This window comes from Telopea speciosissima, chromosome 6 (assembly GCF_018873765.1).
Source record: "Telopea speciosissima isolate NSW1024214 ecotype Mountain lineage chromosome 6, Tspe_v1, whole genome shotgun sequence".
NCBI lineage: Eukaryota > Viridiplantae > Streptophyta > Magnoliopsida > Proteales > Proteaceae > Telopea > Telopea speciosissima.
Genome location: NC_057921.1, coordinates 55,019,780 through 55,038,749, shown reverse-complemented (window position 1 = coordinate 55,038,749; position 18,970 = coordinate 55,019,780). Strand labels below are relative to the sequence as shown.

The window sequence follows — 18,970 nt, the reverse complement described above, 5'->3', positions numbered from 1 at the left end:
TTGATACAGTATTGATTTCCAAATTGATCGATACCATGCACTAAAACCATGTGAGAAAGAGGTAGTTTTGTGAGGACTGTTTAGTCCCACTTTGTAAGTGAGTGTGTCAAATGGTTAATAAGTAGGAAGTTGGGCTGGAGCAAAAATAGGGGTATTTGGGTCATTTTTCTCAGGCGACCCACCCCCCCCCTCGTTTTTTTTGGGGTGGATCCTCCAGCTCCCACCACGGCTGGAGGACAGTCAGGTCCTGGGAAACTAAGGGTAGGGTTCCTAGAAGAAATGTATCCTTATTCCCATGTGTCACATACGCGTGTGTCGTGTCAAACCGAAGAAGCTTAGGCCATGTGTCCCATAGCAGTCAATTATCTTTTTGGTTCTTTGTTGAACCAATTTTGGGTCTGACCCAAAGTTAGTCTTTTTGGACTAGAACTCGGGCACCTTTGGGTGTCTCTACAAATAATAAACATGTCTATATGTAAAGAAATATCTATTTGTACAAGTTCACTCACAAAACTCAAATTGAAATCTTTAAATCTCATTCGTTGAAATTAAGAGGCACATCTATTTAAAGGGGTACATTCAAGAGACATTTTTCTTTTATAAATAGAGGATGTCCCAGGCCATTTTATTTGGTAAATAACGATATTCTCTCTCTCTCTCTCTCTCTCTCTATATATTTTGGATATACAACACTTTCCATAAGGCTGTTGTATCTTGGTGGCCAATTCACGATTACCTGACAACACCTTTAGCCTATATCATTCTATATATTTAATCTTTTTGGATTATAACTTGGGTCCATTTGAATGTCTCTACAAATAATAAACATGTCTATACATAACGATATATCTATTTGTACATGTGGCTTAGAAACATTGATTATCAGTACAGTGTAGGAACTCCAGATTTGCATTGAGAATTCATTGCAACTTGAAGTCTATACATTCGAATCTGGATCCTCTACTTCCGAGCTGCCCCTACTTCCGTGTGCTCCACACAGAGCAAGGCGGAAAAGGCCGCCTTACTCTCGCTTGGGAAAGGTGCTCAGGCAAGGGTAAGGTGGTCTTTTCGTCACCTTGCTGTGTCTAGGGCGCACACGGCAGTAGGGACAGCTCGGCAGTAGAGGACCCTGACGTCTATACATCCTAAACGTCATGAACAACCTCTTGATCCATCTATTACTTCAAAAACAAGTAATTCTACCTTTTTTTTTTTTACCTCTTATTTCATTTAATAGGTATATTATTGAAAGAATGATGGCCAAGTGAGTATCAAAGGATCGTTGTTGTCCTAAGTAAGTGATGACCATTTTCCAACAAATTTTCAAATTGATTTGTTTTGTGTTTTAATTCTATTTTGTTATTTGTATGTAGATTATACTATGTTTGCATCCATACGAATTTTAGGATATTTATGTAGTGATATTTGTTTGAGTTCAATATGGATATTTTTCATCATCTCACTGTTGTTTTCACAGTGGCGATTCAATATCACAAATTTAACCTCTGAGAATCTTAGGACACGTTCAACGACTCCCATCGTCCAATTCGATCCACCCATGGGCCATGGGTTCTCATACATACATACATACATCTTAGTTTGTGTTTTCCACTTTTCCCTTTTTGATGTTTTAGCTAGACTTTTCTTACATGTTCTGCATTATAATGACGTCTCTCTCTCTCTCTCTCTCGCTCTCGCTCTCGCAAACATCAACCCATTGGTTCGATGAACAACTATCGATTTGGTCTTACAAAAGGATAGTGAGAAAATTATTATTGGGGTGCTTACCAATGCCGAGAGTCAATGCACGGTATCAAATCGGATTGGGTATAGATCACCTATAAAATCGATATGATATCGATATGGCATCAACACTGATCGGTTGTGGCAGATAAGTTTACCCCTGATTTTCTTTTTTAAAACATAGGATTTTTTTTTTCCACTATTGTTCCTTTTTTCAGTACCATTTCACCAATACAGTATTGGATTGGTCGATTCGCATTGGTATCGGTTGAAACCAATACCGATTCCTGGCCGATCCCATCTTGGTGGACCAGTACAGACAAGGGTAAATTTTTAAATTAAAAAATCTAATTTTTTTTAAGGAAGTAGGGGTAAACCTAACCGATTTAGATCAGTAGAGACCGCTATCGATTACTGAAACCCATGATTTTAGTGCATGGTATTGGATTAGGTATCGGTCACTTGCAAAACCAATATGATACCGCTATGGTATCAACAAGGATCGGCCGTATCTGATAAAATTGCCCTTGATTTCCCTTTAAAAGAGGATATTTAACTATTTTACCCCTTGTCCATACCTTGTCACCGATATGATATCGGCACAATATCGGGATCAGCCACAATTGAAACCGTTACATATTGCCCCAATACGAGCGATATGATACCGATACCTCAAACCATGGCGATACCGATACGTATCGCAAACGATACGATAGACCATGATAAATAGTCTCGTCAATGCTTTCAAATTAAACTTTAACGATTTGTATGTAAAGTTTTATAACGATTGCGACATGATTTAAAGATTCCTATCTTAATTACCTAATTTTTTCGGTAAATAATCTAATCGGCCAAGAGATCTCTACTTGGTCGCATGGTCTCTACACAAGCATTAGGGCCAATGGGGGAGCATGCCTGAGTATCTACCTAGGGGTAGAAGCATCATTTCATGATGCCCAGTGAGAGGGTGTTGGAAACACCACCAAGTAGAAATCTTTTCCCCTAATCTTAATTACCTATTTGAACTCAATCACTTTTTATGGATTCAGGATTCCTAAAAAAGAGGGAGAGAAAGGAAAAAAAAAAAAAAAAGGAAACAGAGTTAAGTCTCCGTGAATCGATATGAAACATGGCACTAGGAGAAGGTTATTGGAGAGGAATCTTCTTCAATGTCGTTGGAGATGACCCAGACTCGTGGACCTTAAAAGAATAGTAATATAGAAGTGGCAATGATGTAAACATCAACTAGATATAAAGAAATGGGGAAACGAATGCAACCAAGTCGCATGCGGTGCGTGCGACTCTAGCGTCTGGACACAGGATTGTTCGAAATGACCACCACACCCCCATGGAAAGGTGGAAATCTCCGAAGGCATGCTAGTCATTTTGTACAACCCTATGTCTAAGCATAGGAGCCGCACGTCGCATTCGACCAAGTAGCATTCTCTTTCCAGAAAGAAATATTGGGGAAGGTTATGTGAGCTAGGACTCACTAGGTTTAGTCCTATATAAAAAAAAAACATAAAAAAAAACCATAAAGCTGATTCACTTAGAAACCGATTGAATAAAAATAATAAATACATATTCTAAAATAGGGCCTGCATGATAACACTTCTGTTTTTGAAACATGATTCTATTCCAGAAATGATTTTTTGTATTTCTGGGCAAAAAAACACGTTTGGTAACATATAGAATTTCTATTTCTTGGCCAAAAAAAGAAACAGAAATGCATTTGTTATGCACAATCATTTTTGTTTCTAGAACTTCTATAAAATTCAAAAATGCCATTAAATACCCAAAAATTTGGTGGAGGTGGAGGTGGCGACGGTGGCGGGTGGAGGAGGTGGTGGTGGCAATGCTGGAGGTGGAGTTGGTTGTGGTAGAGGTGGCAGTAGTGGTGGAGGTGGTGGCGGCGTCAATGGTGGTGGTGGTTGAAGTTGCATTGAAGGGGCTGTTTTATTTTGAACATGAAATTACTGCGTTGCCCATCAAATTAAGCTTGTGCTCATTAAAGAACAACTCCTCCCTTATTTCTTCTTTTTATTTATGGGACAAAGTAGCTTCAAATTGGAGCTTCTATTTTTCAATTTCTCAACAACATTTTTGTCCCGGTTTATTCCCAGGAACAAAAAAATGAACCGGTGTTAACAAACGGATTTTTCTTATGTTTTTTGTTCCCAGGAACCAAAAAACAGAGACATAGAGAAACAAAAGTGTTATCATGCAAGCCCTAAGAAACCCCCAACTCCTTGACTGATTTTTCTTTTTCAATGGTATAAACTCAAAATGCATTAATATGTGATTCCTTGATTTTTTTTTTGTTATCACATATTTTTCTGTATATATCTGATTTTACTAATTTATACATATTTATGGCATTAAAAATAAGAATAAACGTGATAGGCCTTGATCGGGTTTGACAAGACTGAGTCATCAAGTTTTTTTGGAAGATGAGTAGAGTCAGAAAACATGGTTTTCCAACTACGATTTTCTTTATTCCCAAAAGTTATTTAAACGAAAGTAAAAAATAAGGAAAAAAGATCATTGTTGCCTGACACTCTAGAGCCTGCACATACAATTATCTACTTGGGCGGGATTTCAGCATTTCCATGGGATCAACACAATACTTTCACGTACTTCTATGTCTAGGCGCAGGAGCCACGCAAGCCACATGACCAAGAAGCATTATTTTCCAAAAAAACTAAATTTTAAAATAAGTAAAAGTGTGGTGAAGGAACAATCCCCTCACCCCATATTGTTAGGGGTCGAAACTCAAACTACCCCTCCCCTTGGTACCGATGCCCGTGGTGGAGAAATTTCATGTGAATGAGAAAATGACTTTATGTAGACTTATGTATGTCATTTTCAAGAACAGCCACAAGAGGATTTACCCTAATTAATAAAATGTATATTATACTAACAAAGCAAAAAAAATATAATTACAACTTCTTTTTTCTTTTTTTGGTAAACCAATATTCATTCATTTAAACATGAAAAACACATGAAATCAGAGTGACAAACATCCTGAATCCACGGAGAGGAAAGTGGCCAATATATCTTACATGTTTCGGATATAGCCTTCCGGGCCAGAGTATCAGCTAGGTTGTTGTGGACTCTAGGAATACAAACAAAAGTACAGGAATGAAAGATTTGGGCTAATTGAATAATATCCATCACAATTGGCTGGAGGAGGAGAGGGGGTGATTTGGTGAAGAAATATACGAGATAAGGTTGAGATTATCTTATTCCACCTCAACCCTCTTGAATCCTCCATCCTTAGCTTGTGAAAGCCCACTACAAATGGCTAGATCTTCTCCAACAAGAACATCAGTGAAAGTGAAGGGCTCTGACGCCGCAAAAAGGAGTTTCCCATGATGGTCTCAAATGGCATAGCCAAGGCCTCGTTGAGAAAGATCTGCCCTGAGACTAGCATCACAATTGAGTTTTACAGCAACTTTGTTTGAAAAATATTTATTTCTATAAATAAATTAAAGTAAAGATGTGGTAGCATGGAAATGATGTCATGCTTAAAACACTCGTCTGTCTCCAATTTATAGCAATGAAGTTTCATAAATTTGCACTTGTCGAAAGCTATTTGATCCATGGCCACAAGCAATAGATGATCCAGCAAACCACGAGTGTCTTCTCTAACCCATAATCCCTCCAAGAATAGTTCAAGCATCGTGTTGGAATTTTTTCAATAATTGTGTTGATGGTTTTGGGTCATTATTTGGTTCAATATTAACCTGATTTTTTTTTTGCGGTTTTGGATCATTCTTTGGTTCAATGTTGGCCTGATTTTTTGGCTAAGGGACATGTATCTTCAAAGAGACGTACATATCCATTTGCATAGGTGCATTCATAGCACTTGGATTGAAATCTTTTAATCTAATCCATTGATCCAAGAGACACACCTATACCATGGGATATCTTCAAGATACACTTACATATAACTGCTTGGATTAGAATCTTTTAATCTTATCCACTCATGTCAATGGACACACCTATTCCATGAGGTATCTTGAAGAGATACATCCACCACTATAAATAGAGGTGAAATGGACAGCCCAAATCATTCAATTTTTGTGGTATGATTTCAGTTAGTCAGGCATTAATAAATTCTCAATTCTCTGATAATTTCAAGTAATTACTGTCTCTGCAAATCAGTAATCAGTCCAACTTGTTTTCTTGGGAGGCAGATTTGCTGCAATCCAGTGCAGTAATAGGATGCAAATACTGTCTTAAAGACAGAGCGTTCTCATTCGACTCAGGCTATTTCTTTGTCCTCTTCCTTTGATATCAGTGTTCTTCTAACACATCGTTTTCCCCTTAATTCCCCCATCAACATAAGCTTTGTTAATTATAGCAATTATAACAGTCTTATTGTACATCACCATTGATGCTCTCTCCAATGCCATCTCAAGCTCATCTTTCCGCCCAACATTAGCCATGATTGTCTCACTCTGCTCAGAACCCACCAAAGTAAATATTAAAATTTCATTAAATTAAACTAAGTGAACCCATTTCCTAACTCCAATAAAAGTAAGATTGAGAGAAAGAAAATGCTTAATTTACCTTCAATTTGGTTGGACATTGGCAGCAGTTATGGGTTGGAAAGAAAAGTGCGGATGCAGAGAGAGACAAGATGCAGAGATAGAGCACTCCGGCGGACAGGACAGCCACTACAGCCAAGTTTGAAACGCTGATTTTGGAGGAGTAATCCGTCATATGATGATATGAGCGACTAGTGAGTAATGGATGATTCTTCAGTTCATCAATTTAGAAGACTCTTATCTTATTTATTTGACTTCTCACCCTTTCTAGTTTCAAGGGAGCCTTTGGACTACGGATCCTCTTCAACTTCACTCCGTGAATGAATGGAGAACATGGCATAAGGAGAAAGTAGTTGGAGAGAAATCCTCTTCAATGTCCTTCGAGAAGATCCAAACTCGCAATGTTGGGCCGAGACCAAATTAATTTTAACACATTTTCCATGAATCAAGGACATCATCCTTCAAGTATGGATTCCATCTTGGAAAATAATCCTCTCCAATTCCAAAAAATTATACCCGGCACACTTCCCTAGTGCCTCTAATAAGGGGGTGGACCTAAGGGTGTCAATTTTGGATTCGAACCGGTAATCGCACTAGAACCGGTCTGCTAGGAACTGGAACCGACCCTCATTAGCTTCTTGGTCTGCTTTCAGATCAACCGATAAGTTATTGGTCCAGTTCCAAATCTACCAATTAGGAACCGGTAGAACTGGAACAAATTCACATCATAATCCTATGTGTTATGGGCGGAAGTTCTGTGTGCAACAGCATAGGCTGCGCCCAGATACATGGGCTGCCCATTCAGGGGGTAGAATGATCATTTTGCCCACCCTCATGTGTATGGGTGCAGCCTACGCTGCTGCACAGAGAACATTTGGCCATGTGTTATATAATTCTTTGGACTCAAGGTTGTGAGAGCTAAAGTTAAACCCTAGTATTTTTTGGTCTTTCGATTTTGGTTGGTATCATTTGTATCATGTGCTATTTTACCAAATATTTGGTTATAAATTTAAAGGTCCATTTGGGAATGCTAACTTAAGAACATACCTTAAAATATTCCTAACTTATGAGAGTTGTGATGTTCTTACTTATTAATTAATACAAAACAAGAGATATGTCATGTGATTGAAATTATTGTCTTATTATAATATTATTAGATATATGTAGCATTTGTTAGGGACTTTTTTTTTTTTTTAATTGTCTGGAACCGTTTAGGAATCGGAACCAGCCCACACATTAATTAATGGTCTTGGATCTCAAGTTTGGAATTGATTAGCTTATTGGTCCGGTTCTGATCCTAACCACTTAAGGCTGTAACTGGACCGATAGCCTAGAATCGGACCAAATTGACACCCCTAGGTGGACCCCACCTGGGTAGACTGTTTGGGCAGGGGTAGGGTGGTCATTGCACCCCCTTCTTAGGGGTACTAAGGAACTGGGCCAGACAGGTAATTAGAGGGGATAAAGATCCCTCCAATTCCCTAAAACTGTGCACTGCGGCAGTTCAAGGTGGAGATGCCGATTTGTAGCAGCTAGACATCCAATGGTGCCGCACTCAACATGATAGATAAAAACCCTCTTATTGTCTTATTATTACTATTTTTTATAATACTTATTAGTGTTATATTTGGTTTTTGCATATAGTACGCAGGCAGCGGAGGGTGAACCGTGGGTAGGGTCAACATTCAACAATACATAGGACAAAGAGAGACAGCTGTATTAACTCCTTTAAGAATTTGAATCCCAAATCTATAAGCCTTATGTTACGCAACATATATTGTAGAAGTTGATTGATGATTGATTCGGTTCTGATTTTGTTTGTGCCCTATTTTAAGTATAAAAAGAGGGCCAGCAAAATTGGATTTAAAATGACTCTGACTTAGAAAAGAGGAGTAAAATGAGGTTGGCCGGTTTGCTTGGACCTGGCCAAATTATTGGTCACTTATGCAGAGAACGAGCAGAAATGACCTTTCCTCAAATCAACAAATTTAAACTTTTATCTTTTTTAGGAGTAGGAGTAATCAAGAATACCTTAGTTCTTCTTACCAAAAAAAAAGTAGCTTAGCTTTTATAGTTTGAACATTCCCTCCGTGGGATCTTGTTAATGTATTTTCATCTTTTGAAAGAGCGATCATAATCAATTTCAGTCATCTTCAATTATTTGCTTTATGTTCCCTTAAGTCTTCCTTATCATCGGAACATTGAAAGTCCTTGGAACCAATAGACAATTTTTCAACTTGACTGATAAATTAGTTGGGTGTCTTGTTATTGAGATTTGAGAATTGAAAGCCAAATTTGGTCCACCCCCATGTGTCTGAGTGCATCCTACGGTCTCAATGCCAAAAACATTATCCCTAAATTTTATATTGTCTATCAAGAAAATTTACAGGCATACATGAACATACATAGAGATGCTTGCCAGTGCAATTCGAACTGGATCATTGGGCTTAGCTCAATGAAAAACCCAATTCCTTATCCCTGTGGGCGAGTTACACATCCACTTGGTTCATGGTTCTACTGAACCAAGATAAGTTTTAGACCCTTCTATGCAATATATGAGACTGGAAACAGGGGTAAGGCTAGTTGTGTACATCTGACCCTCCCCAGACCTTGCTAAATGCAGGAGCCTTGTGCACTGGGTACGACCTTGTTTTTGTTTATGCAATATATGAGAAAAATGCCAGTTGACACATGATATGAACTTAAATTAAACATTTTATTAATTTTTTCATTATTAAAAAAAATTAAAGACTTATTTTTTGAAATAAAATCATAATATTTTTCCTAATTTTCTATATATATATATTCTTCTATAATCTCAAATGGGCTAGATTAGAAGTAGTAGAATCATGCATACAATAAATAAAATCTATGGTACAGGTGCACTAAAATTGAACCCTATCCATGACTTGAAACAAGCACTATGAGGTGACCATTTAAAGAATGTTGAGTTACCAGCTAAACGCTTATATTTCATGGTCACTCTCTTATATTTGGTCCAATCTCGAAGAACAGCCATAAGATCAACCACCTTAGCTTTCATACTTCGACAACAATTCGCATGAACTGTTGTGACTGCATTAAAATCTCTACTATCTCTGCAAAATCCACTAAAATAGAGAGTATCCAAGAACCTCACTCTCAACCCTAATTGTTCAAACATACCCAGATGCATCATCTTGATTAGAACATCTTGTTCTTTCATCCCTGGAGAACTATCTTTCATGTCATACCATGAATCAAATAGAGCAATGGTCTTGTTGTTTGATCTAACAAAATAAAAGCCTGTGTTGATGAGATTGTCTTTGGATTCTGGATAGCCATTGAACTCGTCGCAACTTATTTGGAGATCATCAGTTTGGTTTCCGCTTAACCTTACAAATGGGTTCCTCAGCCACATTACATCCATATCCTGCAACAATAATAAATGGAAATGAATTCACGTTCCAAATGTGTTCCTAGAAATGTTTTCGAAACAGGTATACCAAACTCTATTGCACACCCCAAAAATTGTTTCTCAGCATAGAAATGATAAAAAAAAAACTGTTTTTATTGTTTCTCAACATAGAAATAGCAGAAGCGTTATCAAACAGTACCTTAGATTTTTATAAACAAGTAATTCACAAGACTTTAACTTAATAAGAAAAAGTTTTCCTTCACCACGCAGTGAAAGTTCACCACCCCCATCCTAGATCACAAACTCCTATAGAGTTTTAGTATAAATTTCTAAATACCATCTTGCGATCACACACTCTTAAAAATTCCAATAATATTAATGCTTGCATGTAGCAGCTGGTATTTTTTTGATCAAGGGAGGGCAGCCGAAGCCACCCAGTGAGATAGTATTAAGAAAACATAGAACGAGAGTGCCTGCGAGAGATCTCACGAGATACAAGACAAACAGGTGGAGAAAGCCACCACATTTGTCCTTTATGCATTGCATTTAATTATTTATTAATTAAAATGTCAATATAGATTAAAAATTAGTCAATTCTATAAGCCGCTTCGTGTCCTTCTCTAATATTATCTAATTAGCACAGATAATTTAGTGACAATATAATATATGGGGCGATGTTCTCTGTTTGAGAGCACACATTGTCACAGAATATGCCCAGACACATGGGATAGAATGGGGCAAACCAATCATTTCGTCCACCCCCATGTGTCTAACACAGGAGCAGAAAACATTTTCCCATAATATATATAAATGGTCCAAGTAAATGATGCATGCAAGGCCGCAACATCCACGGAGAGATTTATGCAGCCATGCATTGTGATGGCATGTATTCTAGTAGTTATTTTTCCCTTGAACATTGAATTTATCATAACAATTAGCTGGTCTAAACTCTATTTAATCCCTTAAAATGGGAGTAAAACAAAGTTGACTATGTTATAAGTTATGCAATTAATTAACTATCACAATAAAGAAATGTTTAGACTTTTGTTAATCTTTTCTTGAAGTGAGGATTACGTATAGAGTATTTATTTAGTTTAAGAAAATTATAATTAAGAACTTCTCTTAATCTGAGAAAGGAAGTACTCATTGACGCACATCTTGCAATACGGCAAAGGATCCAAATTGTTCTACTAGTGAGAAAAGCAAACTATAAGAATATTCCCGACAAATTTCCTAATTGAGAGACAGTAAGGGGTGGTGGATCCATGTTATGTTAGCTGAGCCAGCGAAGCTCCAACCCATTCAAATATATATCAGGTCAAACAAATCCAATATATATAACAACACTACCTAAGGTACGTTCTTGATTGAGTTTAAATATTAATTTGATAAGTGGCAAATCTAAACCATTCTCTAGATATCCAATGGTTAGAATTGTGACATCATCAATCCACATGGCATAACTAAATTTTTATCTAAATTTGAAGTTAGTTTCCAAATTTGTCTACCATTTGGTGTTTCTTTTTCATGAAATACAATGTATTGTTTCAACTCATTATGCGAATCATCTTTGATTTGATTGGTTTATAATTATGTTTAGCACCAGTTTAGCAAGAGATTCAATTTAAGCAAACTCATTGCTCTTTCCTTTGTAAAGTAAGGTTGGGAAGAAGTCAGTAACACTTGATTCTTGGGTCTACAAAACATTATTAGAGTCTCTAGTTGTAAACCCTATTACTAATTGAAAAACATATACCTAAAATCTAGTTAGCTTTGTGTAGAAGAAACGTTTGGTAGACCACAACCTTAGTGTGATACTGGTTAATCTTTCATTCCCAATATAATTTGGGTAAATCAATTAAGCTGTATTACTCAGCTCAGTAACTAATAATAGCTTAATCTTATAAAGTACAACTTAAAAACAAACTTAAAGGGAAAGAGTAATAAGTTCAATAGTTTTGCCATAGAATATCCCACTTTTTGAAACTATCTATATTAGAAAATGATGGCTGCTAGGCTGCGTGGTGTCTGCATCCAGACACAGGAAGGGTAAAATGAAACAATCTTGGATTCCTCTTAACATGGGTAAAGGCTCGGAAACATTGCAAGGATACCTAACATGTGTCATTTTCTATCTTTCCTCTTTTGAAAAGACATTCTTGTCCTCCTGCGTCCAGCCATATGATTGATGTATGTTTTTAGTTTATGGAAAGCTGCCGACATATCCAACTCTTTTCCACTTAATATTTATGAAAATGTTTTTCACCACAATGGGCTTGTTTTAAAATTTTGACCAATTAGATTCAGTCATCTGTCAAAATAATTAACCTAGCCTCCTTGTAACAAAAATAATCACCACAAAGGAAATTAAAGGAGCTTTTACTTGATAGATAATATTTTTTTGGAGGGGATTTTAAACAATAAAGGTTGTTGGCAAAAAAGGGAAGAGAGTTCCTCTCATTCCTCTCAAACCCTTGTGATGGGTTCTTCTACACAACATATCTATAACATGTGAAAAAACGGTATCACCAACATGCATGGTTAGTAATCTCAGGATCGCTCAAATCTGATGCTGAAAATTGATTTGGACCGGTGAAAATCAGTACGAATTGGTCAAAAGTGGCCAAAAACTTGATTTTGTTGAGTAGGTCTTGGAATCAGTTGTCAAAAAAAAAAATATAAAGGGTTTAGTCCCACATCGGGTGTGTGAATGTAGTATGTGTTGTGCATATTCGCCATGTTATGGTCCTAAAAGTCGATTAATCTTTTGGGATTGTTGTGTGGTTTGTGTGATTACACTTTCATCAAAAAAAAAAAAAAAAATGTAAATCAAATAACCATAGTCGATACCAATCCAACCTCGAGATTACAAGACATTTTAGTAACGATCAATAGGAACCATTTAAGATTCGGGCTATCCAACCAGATTGACCAATCCACTAATACTGGAACCGATTCAATTCGGGTGATTTTGATCGACCCGATCCGAGATTATGAACCATGTCCACATAGGTCTACAAAATCAGTAGGAGAGAGAAAATAAAAAACCACAATGTGAGAGGGTGATAGTCCCAAATCCATATCGTGGAGAACTTTGCTTCCCTGAAAATAGGGAAGGGAATTTGTGACACCACTAATAGACACGCAATCGCAATCAATCGCAATCACAATAATTGAACACAGAAAAATCACTTTCTCTTGTCCACTTCCCCTTGGAAATGGGAAATGGGTCGGATCAGTGTGGTTCGTAATACTATAAACATGAAATCTTAATCCTGCGTGATGGCTAATGGTTCTTGTAGTTCTAAACTTCTGCTTCAAATCATTATCATATCATAGTATGAAAAACATAAACCTGGTTTAAGTGTTCTAATGTTTCCTAATTCCTAACTAACTTATCGGGTCGGGTCGGGTTACCTATTAGGAAGGCAACAACCTATGAACTATGAACTATGAACAAAGAATGGTGAGACCAATCTGACCCACCGGTAAAGGAAGAAAACGAAACCTCAAGCTTAGTGCTCGCTTGTCTTTCCTCTCCCTCCCCCTCCCTCACGAGAATCTATTCCATATCTCATTTTATTTCAAAAAGTCTGCAACTTTAGCTTAACAAAGACAATAATAATGGTGGGAAATTAGAAAGAACTACTTACAGTGAAGATGAAACTGTATCCACGCTTGAGAACATCACCAAGAAACAGAGTTCTCCTCCACATCATCTTTATAAATTCCCGAGACATATAAAACTTCTCACCTCCAAAATCCACACCTTCTGTCTCCAATTTATAGCAGTGAAGTTTCATAAATTTGCACCTGTCAAAGGCTATTTGATCCATGGCCACAAGCAAGATATGATCCACCAAACCTCTGGTTTCATCTCCTACCCAGAAACCCTCCAAGAATAGATCAAGCATCGTTTTCCCTGGACTTCCCCCATCTGCATAAGCTTTGTTAACCATAACAATTATAACCGTCTTGTTCACCATTGAAGCTCTCTCCAATACCATCTCAAGCTCATCTTTTGGCCCAGTCATGATTGTTTCACTCTGATGAGAACCCACCACAGAAAAAGATTGAAATTTTAGTAAAACTAAATGATTACGAAATGGGTAATTCCAATTAAATAAGATTGAGAGAGAATTAACTGAAATTGCTTACCAGTTTTGTTGATGGGCATTGGCAGTTCTGGGTTGGAAAGAAAAGTATGGAAGCAGAGGGAGACCAGCTGATGCAGAGATATAGAAATCCGGCGAACATAGCAGCCACTACTGCTAAGTTTGAAACACTGTTTTTGGAGTAGTAATCCATGAGTAATGGTTTTTGGGTGTTCTCAGATCAAGAGTTTCATGGTTGATGTAGGATCTTCCACTATTCAACGCTTTATCTTGCTTTCCCTCTCTCACACTTTTTGTTTCTCTGTACACAAGAAAGATATCTAATATTTAACTTCTCAAAAGGTTTGTTTACCTTTTTTTTGTTTTTCGATAGGTAGGTTTGTTTATCTTTTTATGAATATATACTATTCTCTGTATTGTATCTCTCTTGACTTGTAAATATAGATCTCTAGTAAATACATTGGTACGAATTAACAACGCAGCAGAGAAACAATATGATTTACGTGGTTCACTCTGTTATTGGTGAAGTCTGATCTCAGTCCAGAAAGTGTTGTGGTGATTCTTCAACAGATAGTTTCGCATTCGAAAAGCGTCAGAATAGCCTAAAAGTGCATACATCAGTTCCATAGGCGTTGATTCTTGTAGAGCTTATCGAGATATTCGGTTTGATATGTATTTCGACATATGTTTGGTTCTGTCCGAACTAGACCGGATGGGTCTCTAGGAATAGTTTTGTACTTTATGAGTTAGAGTTCTCTTATAAAAGGTTATTATCTCGAATGGGCTACGTTCACGGCCTAGCGATAAATCAAAACTTCCACTATTCCGATGAAGAAGTTACACCCTCACACACCTACTTCCTTGCGAGATTACCCATATATATAGTGCTTTGACACATTACAATATAGAGAAACCTTAATTCCTAAAAATACAAAACTATTCCCAATGGAAAAAATCTCCCAAAATTTGGGGAGAGACCTTTAGATTTGGGGTAAAGTGAATAGTGCTTCTTTAAAATTAAATTGAGATCAAGCGTCATACTTGTATCATACCTCAACCCTCAGGTCAAGTAGGAGACCTGAGGGTATCATGCAATTGTCTTCAATCCCTCACAAGTCATAACAACTCAGAGACTCAGAGAGCCCATTGCACCAAAATACGACTAAAATTTAGACTTTGTCACAGACAACACATTCTATAGTCTATATTTGTGGGTGGTGGAGGTGGTGGTGGTCAGTAAAGTCAAAATAGAAGTTAGAATATGTTAGATCATTTTTTCCTTCCAGGAAAGGTTCAAGGTATAAGAGTTCAATAACAGTAAGTAATCTGATTAGATGGGATGTTGGGCATGGTGGGTCCACTCTATTGATAGTAATTACCCACCTCTGGTGTGTTGGGCTCACACCCCATAGAGGGTCTAGATTTGACACCATGCGTCCCGGGATGGAGACCTGATCCAAACTCATTTTTATGGGGGTCCATTCACATTGGATAGTAGGAATGGACCAATGGATCTTCAATCCTAAAGTGTCACGGGGATAAGCTATCCTTTTCAAGTATGCATTAAATGAGTTGTATTCTCTAATGGAAGCATGGCTTCTACTCTTGCATGGGGGCATATGAAAGCACATGCATTGGTATCATAGAGAGCATGATTTCCGTCTTTCATAGGGGCGGTGGGGTGGTCATTCGCTCCAATGTTTCTAGGACGTGGTTGATACGCTTTTTAACAGAGAACGGTGGAAATTCCTGGAGACATGATGGTCATTTTGCCTAGTCCTACGTCTAGACACAAGGGCCATGCATGCAACCAAGTAGCGTTCTCTTTCTCTAATCATACATAGAGATATAACACATCAGATACCTTTCCCCCAATTAATACCTACCTTCCTTCCAGCCGACATCAAGGGAATCACTGGATTGAATTGGCCTCTAGACGAATGTCGCATTATGACATATAGTACACCAACCTTTCCATATAATTTTTCTTCCTTGACTAAAACTCTCTTTTCTACTTGACCATGTGATGTAAACCCCTTATGCATGTATGAAGCCTGAGATACACCTTTGAGGGATAAAAATCCTCTCCAATTCTCTACAAATGCAGTGTTGTGCAGTTTGCGGGGCGAGAGAGATGTAGATACATGGTAGGCATGACATCTAACGATGCCGAACTCATGAAGAAATAATTTTTTTTAAATAAAAAAAAAATGGGCAGTGCAGCTCAAACTGTTGGATGTCACACCTACCAAGTGTCAACCTCTCCACCAACTACATTGCACTACACCATGGGGGAATTGGAGAGGATTTTAATCCCCCTTTCAGTGCAGCTATTGACTTGGTATTGGGAGATGCCATTACATGCGGGATAGGATATACATTTCTCTCCCTCTACCAAAAAATATCATAAAGACGAATGGTTCTTAATTGGCATTCAAAGCTTAGAATTTTCTTGTAGGCATCAACAATTCAGCATTGGATTCTAGTAGGGGTGTCAAAGTTGTGGCTGAACCGGATAAACCGGTCCAAAACAAATCAAAATAGCCTAACTTGAACCAAGACTAAGTCTCATTAGGTTGGTTTCTATTTGGGGGATTACGACCCTAAAACCAAAAAGAACACGAAACCGGTTCAAAACCTAGATCGAAACTGAAACCAAATCGATAACAACCCGAAACCTATTAAAAAGCAAAATTTTTATGTAGTTTTTATATAAATGTGTATGGTAAATCAAACTCAAACCAGGCCGAAGTCGAAACCAACCTGATAACCAACCAATACAAGAAACCGATGTAAACTCTAAACCAAACTTTCCTTATTGGTTTGGTTTCGGTTTCACCACTCACACACCGAAACTGACTCAAACCGAACCACAACCAGCCCGAACCTACTGATTGACACCCCTATAGTCTACCAAGTAAGTCCAGGTTCATTACACATCAAAAAAAAAAAAAAAAAGTAAGTCCAGGACTCTAGTTACACCAGTGAGGCAGTGACTAGTCCAGGTTTGTGAGATGTCACTTTTAGAATAGTCGCACAGGAGGGTAGACCATAGGGTCGACAGAGGACAAAGAAAGCCAGCTGTATTAGAACTTTAAGAATTTGGATTATTGTAAAACCTGTCCGGCACAGTAGGAGAAATGCCAAAACTAGTAAGCTTTATTTCAACACAGTAGTACAGTACAACTTTGATTGATGAATACATGTTTTCAGTCGTTCTATTCTGTCGGTGGTCAGTTAATTGGTTCATAATTGGGTTCATGATAATCAGGTTTAAAATGGGTTAACTCCCTAATTGGGTTTGAAACGAACTATAAAAGGGTTATAATCGGATTAAATAGGGTTAAATGACTTAATCGGACTATAAACAGTTGATTAATGGTTGGTTACCGGCTGGTGTCAGTCGATCTCAATTGGACACCTATTGGGCTACAACCAAACACCATTACCAACCGGTTAGTAATCGGGTTAGGAGGACAGGGTGGTTTAGAACAAGAAAATTTTGGTTACTAGCAACAGGTTCCCTTGTCCGCCAGAATTTGTTACATATATATCATCAGGCTTTATCCTTTAAAATCTAAGCGAAAGGAAGGTTTTTCATTTAGGGAAGGGACAACGTCTTTGTACAGAAACCCATCCATCTGGATTTCAACAAGGTAACATGGATTCCATCAATCATAGAATTCTAAGTACCACCATTTGTCCACCACAGTATGATCTCCAAAGTCAAGGAATTGATGCACACTCACAGGTGGAATCAAAACCTTATCTGAAATGCCTTCCCAAAAGAAATTGCTTATGCAATATCAGTAATTTTGCTAAGAATCACCACATTCTCTGATCAAACTAGAATCGTTTACTGAAATTGAATTGAGCTATTTACACCGAAATTGTGAAACCGTTCAATAAATGGTTCAATTTTTATTTTAAAATTGAGATTATTTAGTTAAGCGGTTTAAATTGAACCGAACCATTTAAAACGATGATATACTTTTTAGAAAACTATTTAAACCTAAACAAATATTAGTAATATGTAATGGCAATAATTAACCATTAGTGATAACAATATATAATTAGTAAATATATAACGGTACAAATAAGCAATTATTTAAAGAAAACATATAAGTATTCAATTCATACATCAATTTCAATAATAAATTAAAAGACATGTACTAAAAAATAGCCGTTTGAATAAAAAAAGTTAAAAAACCCTCCAAAACCGTTTAAATCGAAACCGTTTATAAATGGTTTCGATTTTCAACATGTGAAACCATTTATTAAATCGTTTGGTTTCGAATTTACCTAAACCTTGCACCGACACCCTTAGGTACCTTGGAGTTGGAATTTCTACAAATGTAAAGGTTGGAAGACAGCTAGAAAACTCAAAATCCATCTCAAATTCAAGTTGTTCCTTTGAAAATCCTCAGAAAAAGTTTTCCCACGTAAAAAATCAAAGATTCTTCCAACTAGACAACAAGTGTCTATTATGTCATGAAAAAGTAGAAACTGATTGACATATTTTTCTGTCATGCAATTTCATATTTGGTTGGCAAGAAATAGATAGAAAAGAAATAAATAAAAAATCAAATTTCTTTTTTTGGAATTTGAGGATAGAGATAGACACATAAATCAATCATTGTGTAATACACAATGATTGATGTACTTTGTAATTCAAACCGAGAATCAACAGGGGAATATTTTTCTCGTAATCTCTAGTTTCTTTCATGACCAGCAATTCCATCACCAAACAGTACCTCAACCATTTATTTGGTAACATCAATTAAAGTTTATTTTCTGTAGACAACAACAAATAACCAAACCTTTCACCATGAGAGCCTAACCTTTACCATATCCTTCATCAAACACAAATATGGGAAGAAGGCTCAAGGTTCCACACTCATTTTGATGTTAGAGCTAATATTTATTTTTGGGTCTTAAATCGCATACCTACTAAAGTTTTGAAAATTTTTAAACAAATACAATATTGTTCAAAGTTTGGAAATTTTTTTTTTTTTTTTTTGGGAAAAGGAACTTTGCTTGGTGACTTCGCCTTTGGTCAGTCCAACCCCCTAAAATGACTGTCCTGACTCCTATAAAATGAAAAAACCCCTTGATCGATGCCTCTACATGTCCACTCATGAGCTCTTTTTTTTTTTTTTTTG

The 18,970-nt window shown here is 37.0% G+C and overlaps 1 protein-coding gene across 2 annotated transcripts; it reads right to left on the bottom strand.

Annotated features, from left to right (window-relative positions):
* Positions 1 to 9,129: 9,129 nt before the first annotated feature.
* On the bottom strand, positions 9,130 to 18,370 carry LOC122666249 (uncharacterized protein At1g28695-like). Of its 2 annotated transcripts, XM_043862409.1 has the most exons (4): positions 18,361 to 18,370; positions 13,852 to 13,918; positions 13,347 to 13,739; positions 9,130 to 9,708 (listed from the first exon to the last, which is right to left on the bottom strand). In XM_043862409.1, exons 3-4 carry the CDS (start codon positions 13,725 to 13,727, stop codon positions 9,166 to 9,168), a joined length of 924 nt encoding a protein of 307 aa, XP_043718344.1. In that variant the 5' UTR covers positions 13,728 to 13,739; positions 13,852 to 13,918; positions 18,361 to 18,370; the 3' UTR covers positions 9,130 to 9,165. The 2 variants fall into 2 exon arrangements, with proteins under 2 accessions (XP_043718344.1, XP_043718343.1); XM_043862408.1 differs by lacking the exon at positions 18,361 to 18,370 and having other exon boundaries at positions 13,852 to 14,033.
* Positions 18,371 to 18,970: the final 600 nt, after the last annotated feature.

What these genes read in the sequence shown, in the direction of transcription:
- LOC122666249 (XM_043862408.1), bottom strand. Translation starts at nt 14,001, where the DNA reads ATGGATTACTACTCCAAAAACAGTGTTTCAAACTTAGCAGTAGTGGCT. An exon ending in AATGCCCATCAACAAAACTG is followed by an intron (nt 13,740 to 13,851) that starts GTAAGCAATTTC and finishes GGTTCTCATCAG; the next exon opens with AGTGAAACAATCATGACTGG. An exon ending in GATACAGTTTCATCTTCACT is followed by an intron (nt 9,709 to 13,346) that starts GTAAGTAGTTCT and finishes TTATTGTTGCAG; the next exon opens with GATATGGATGTAATGTGGCT.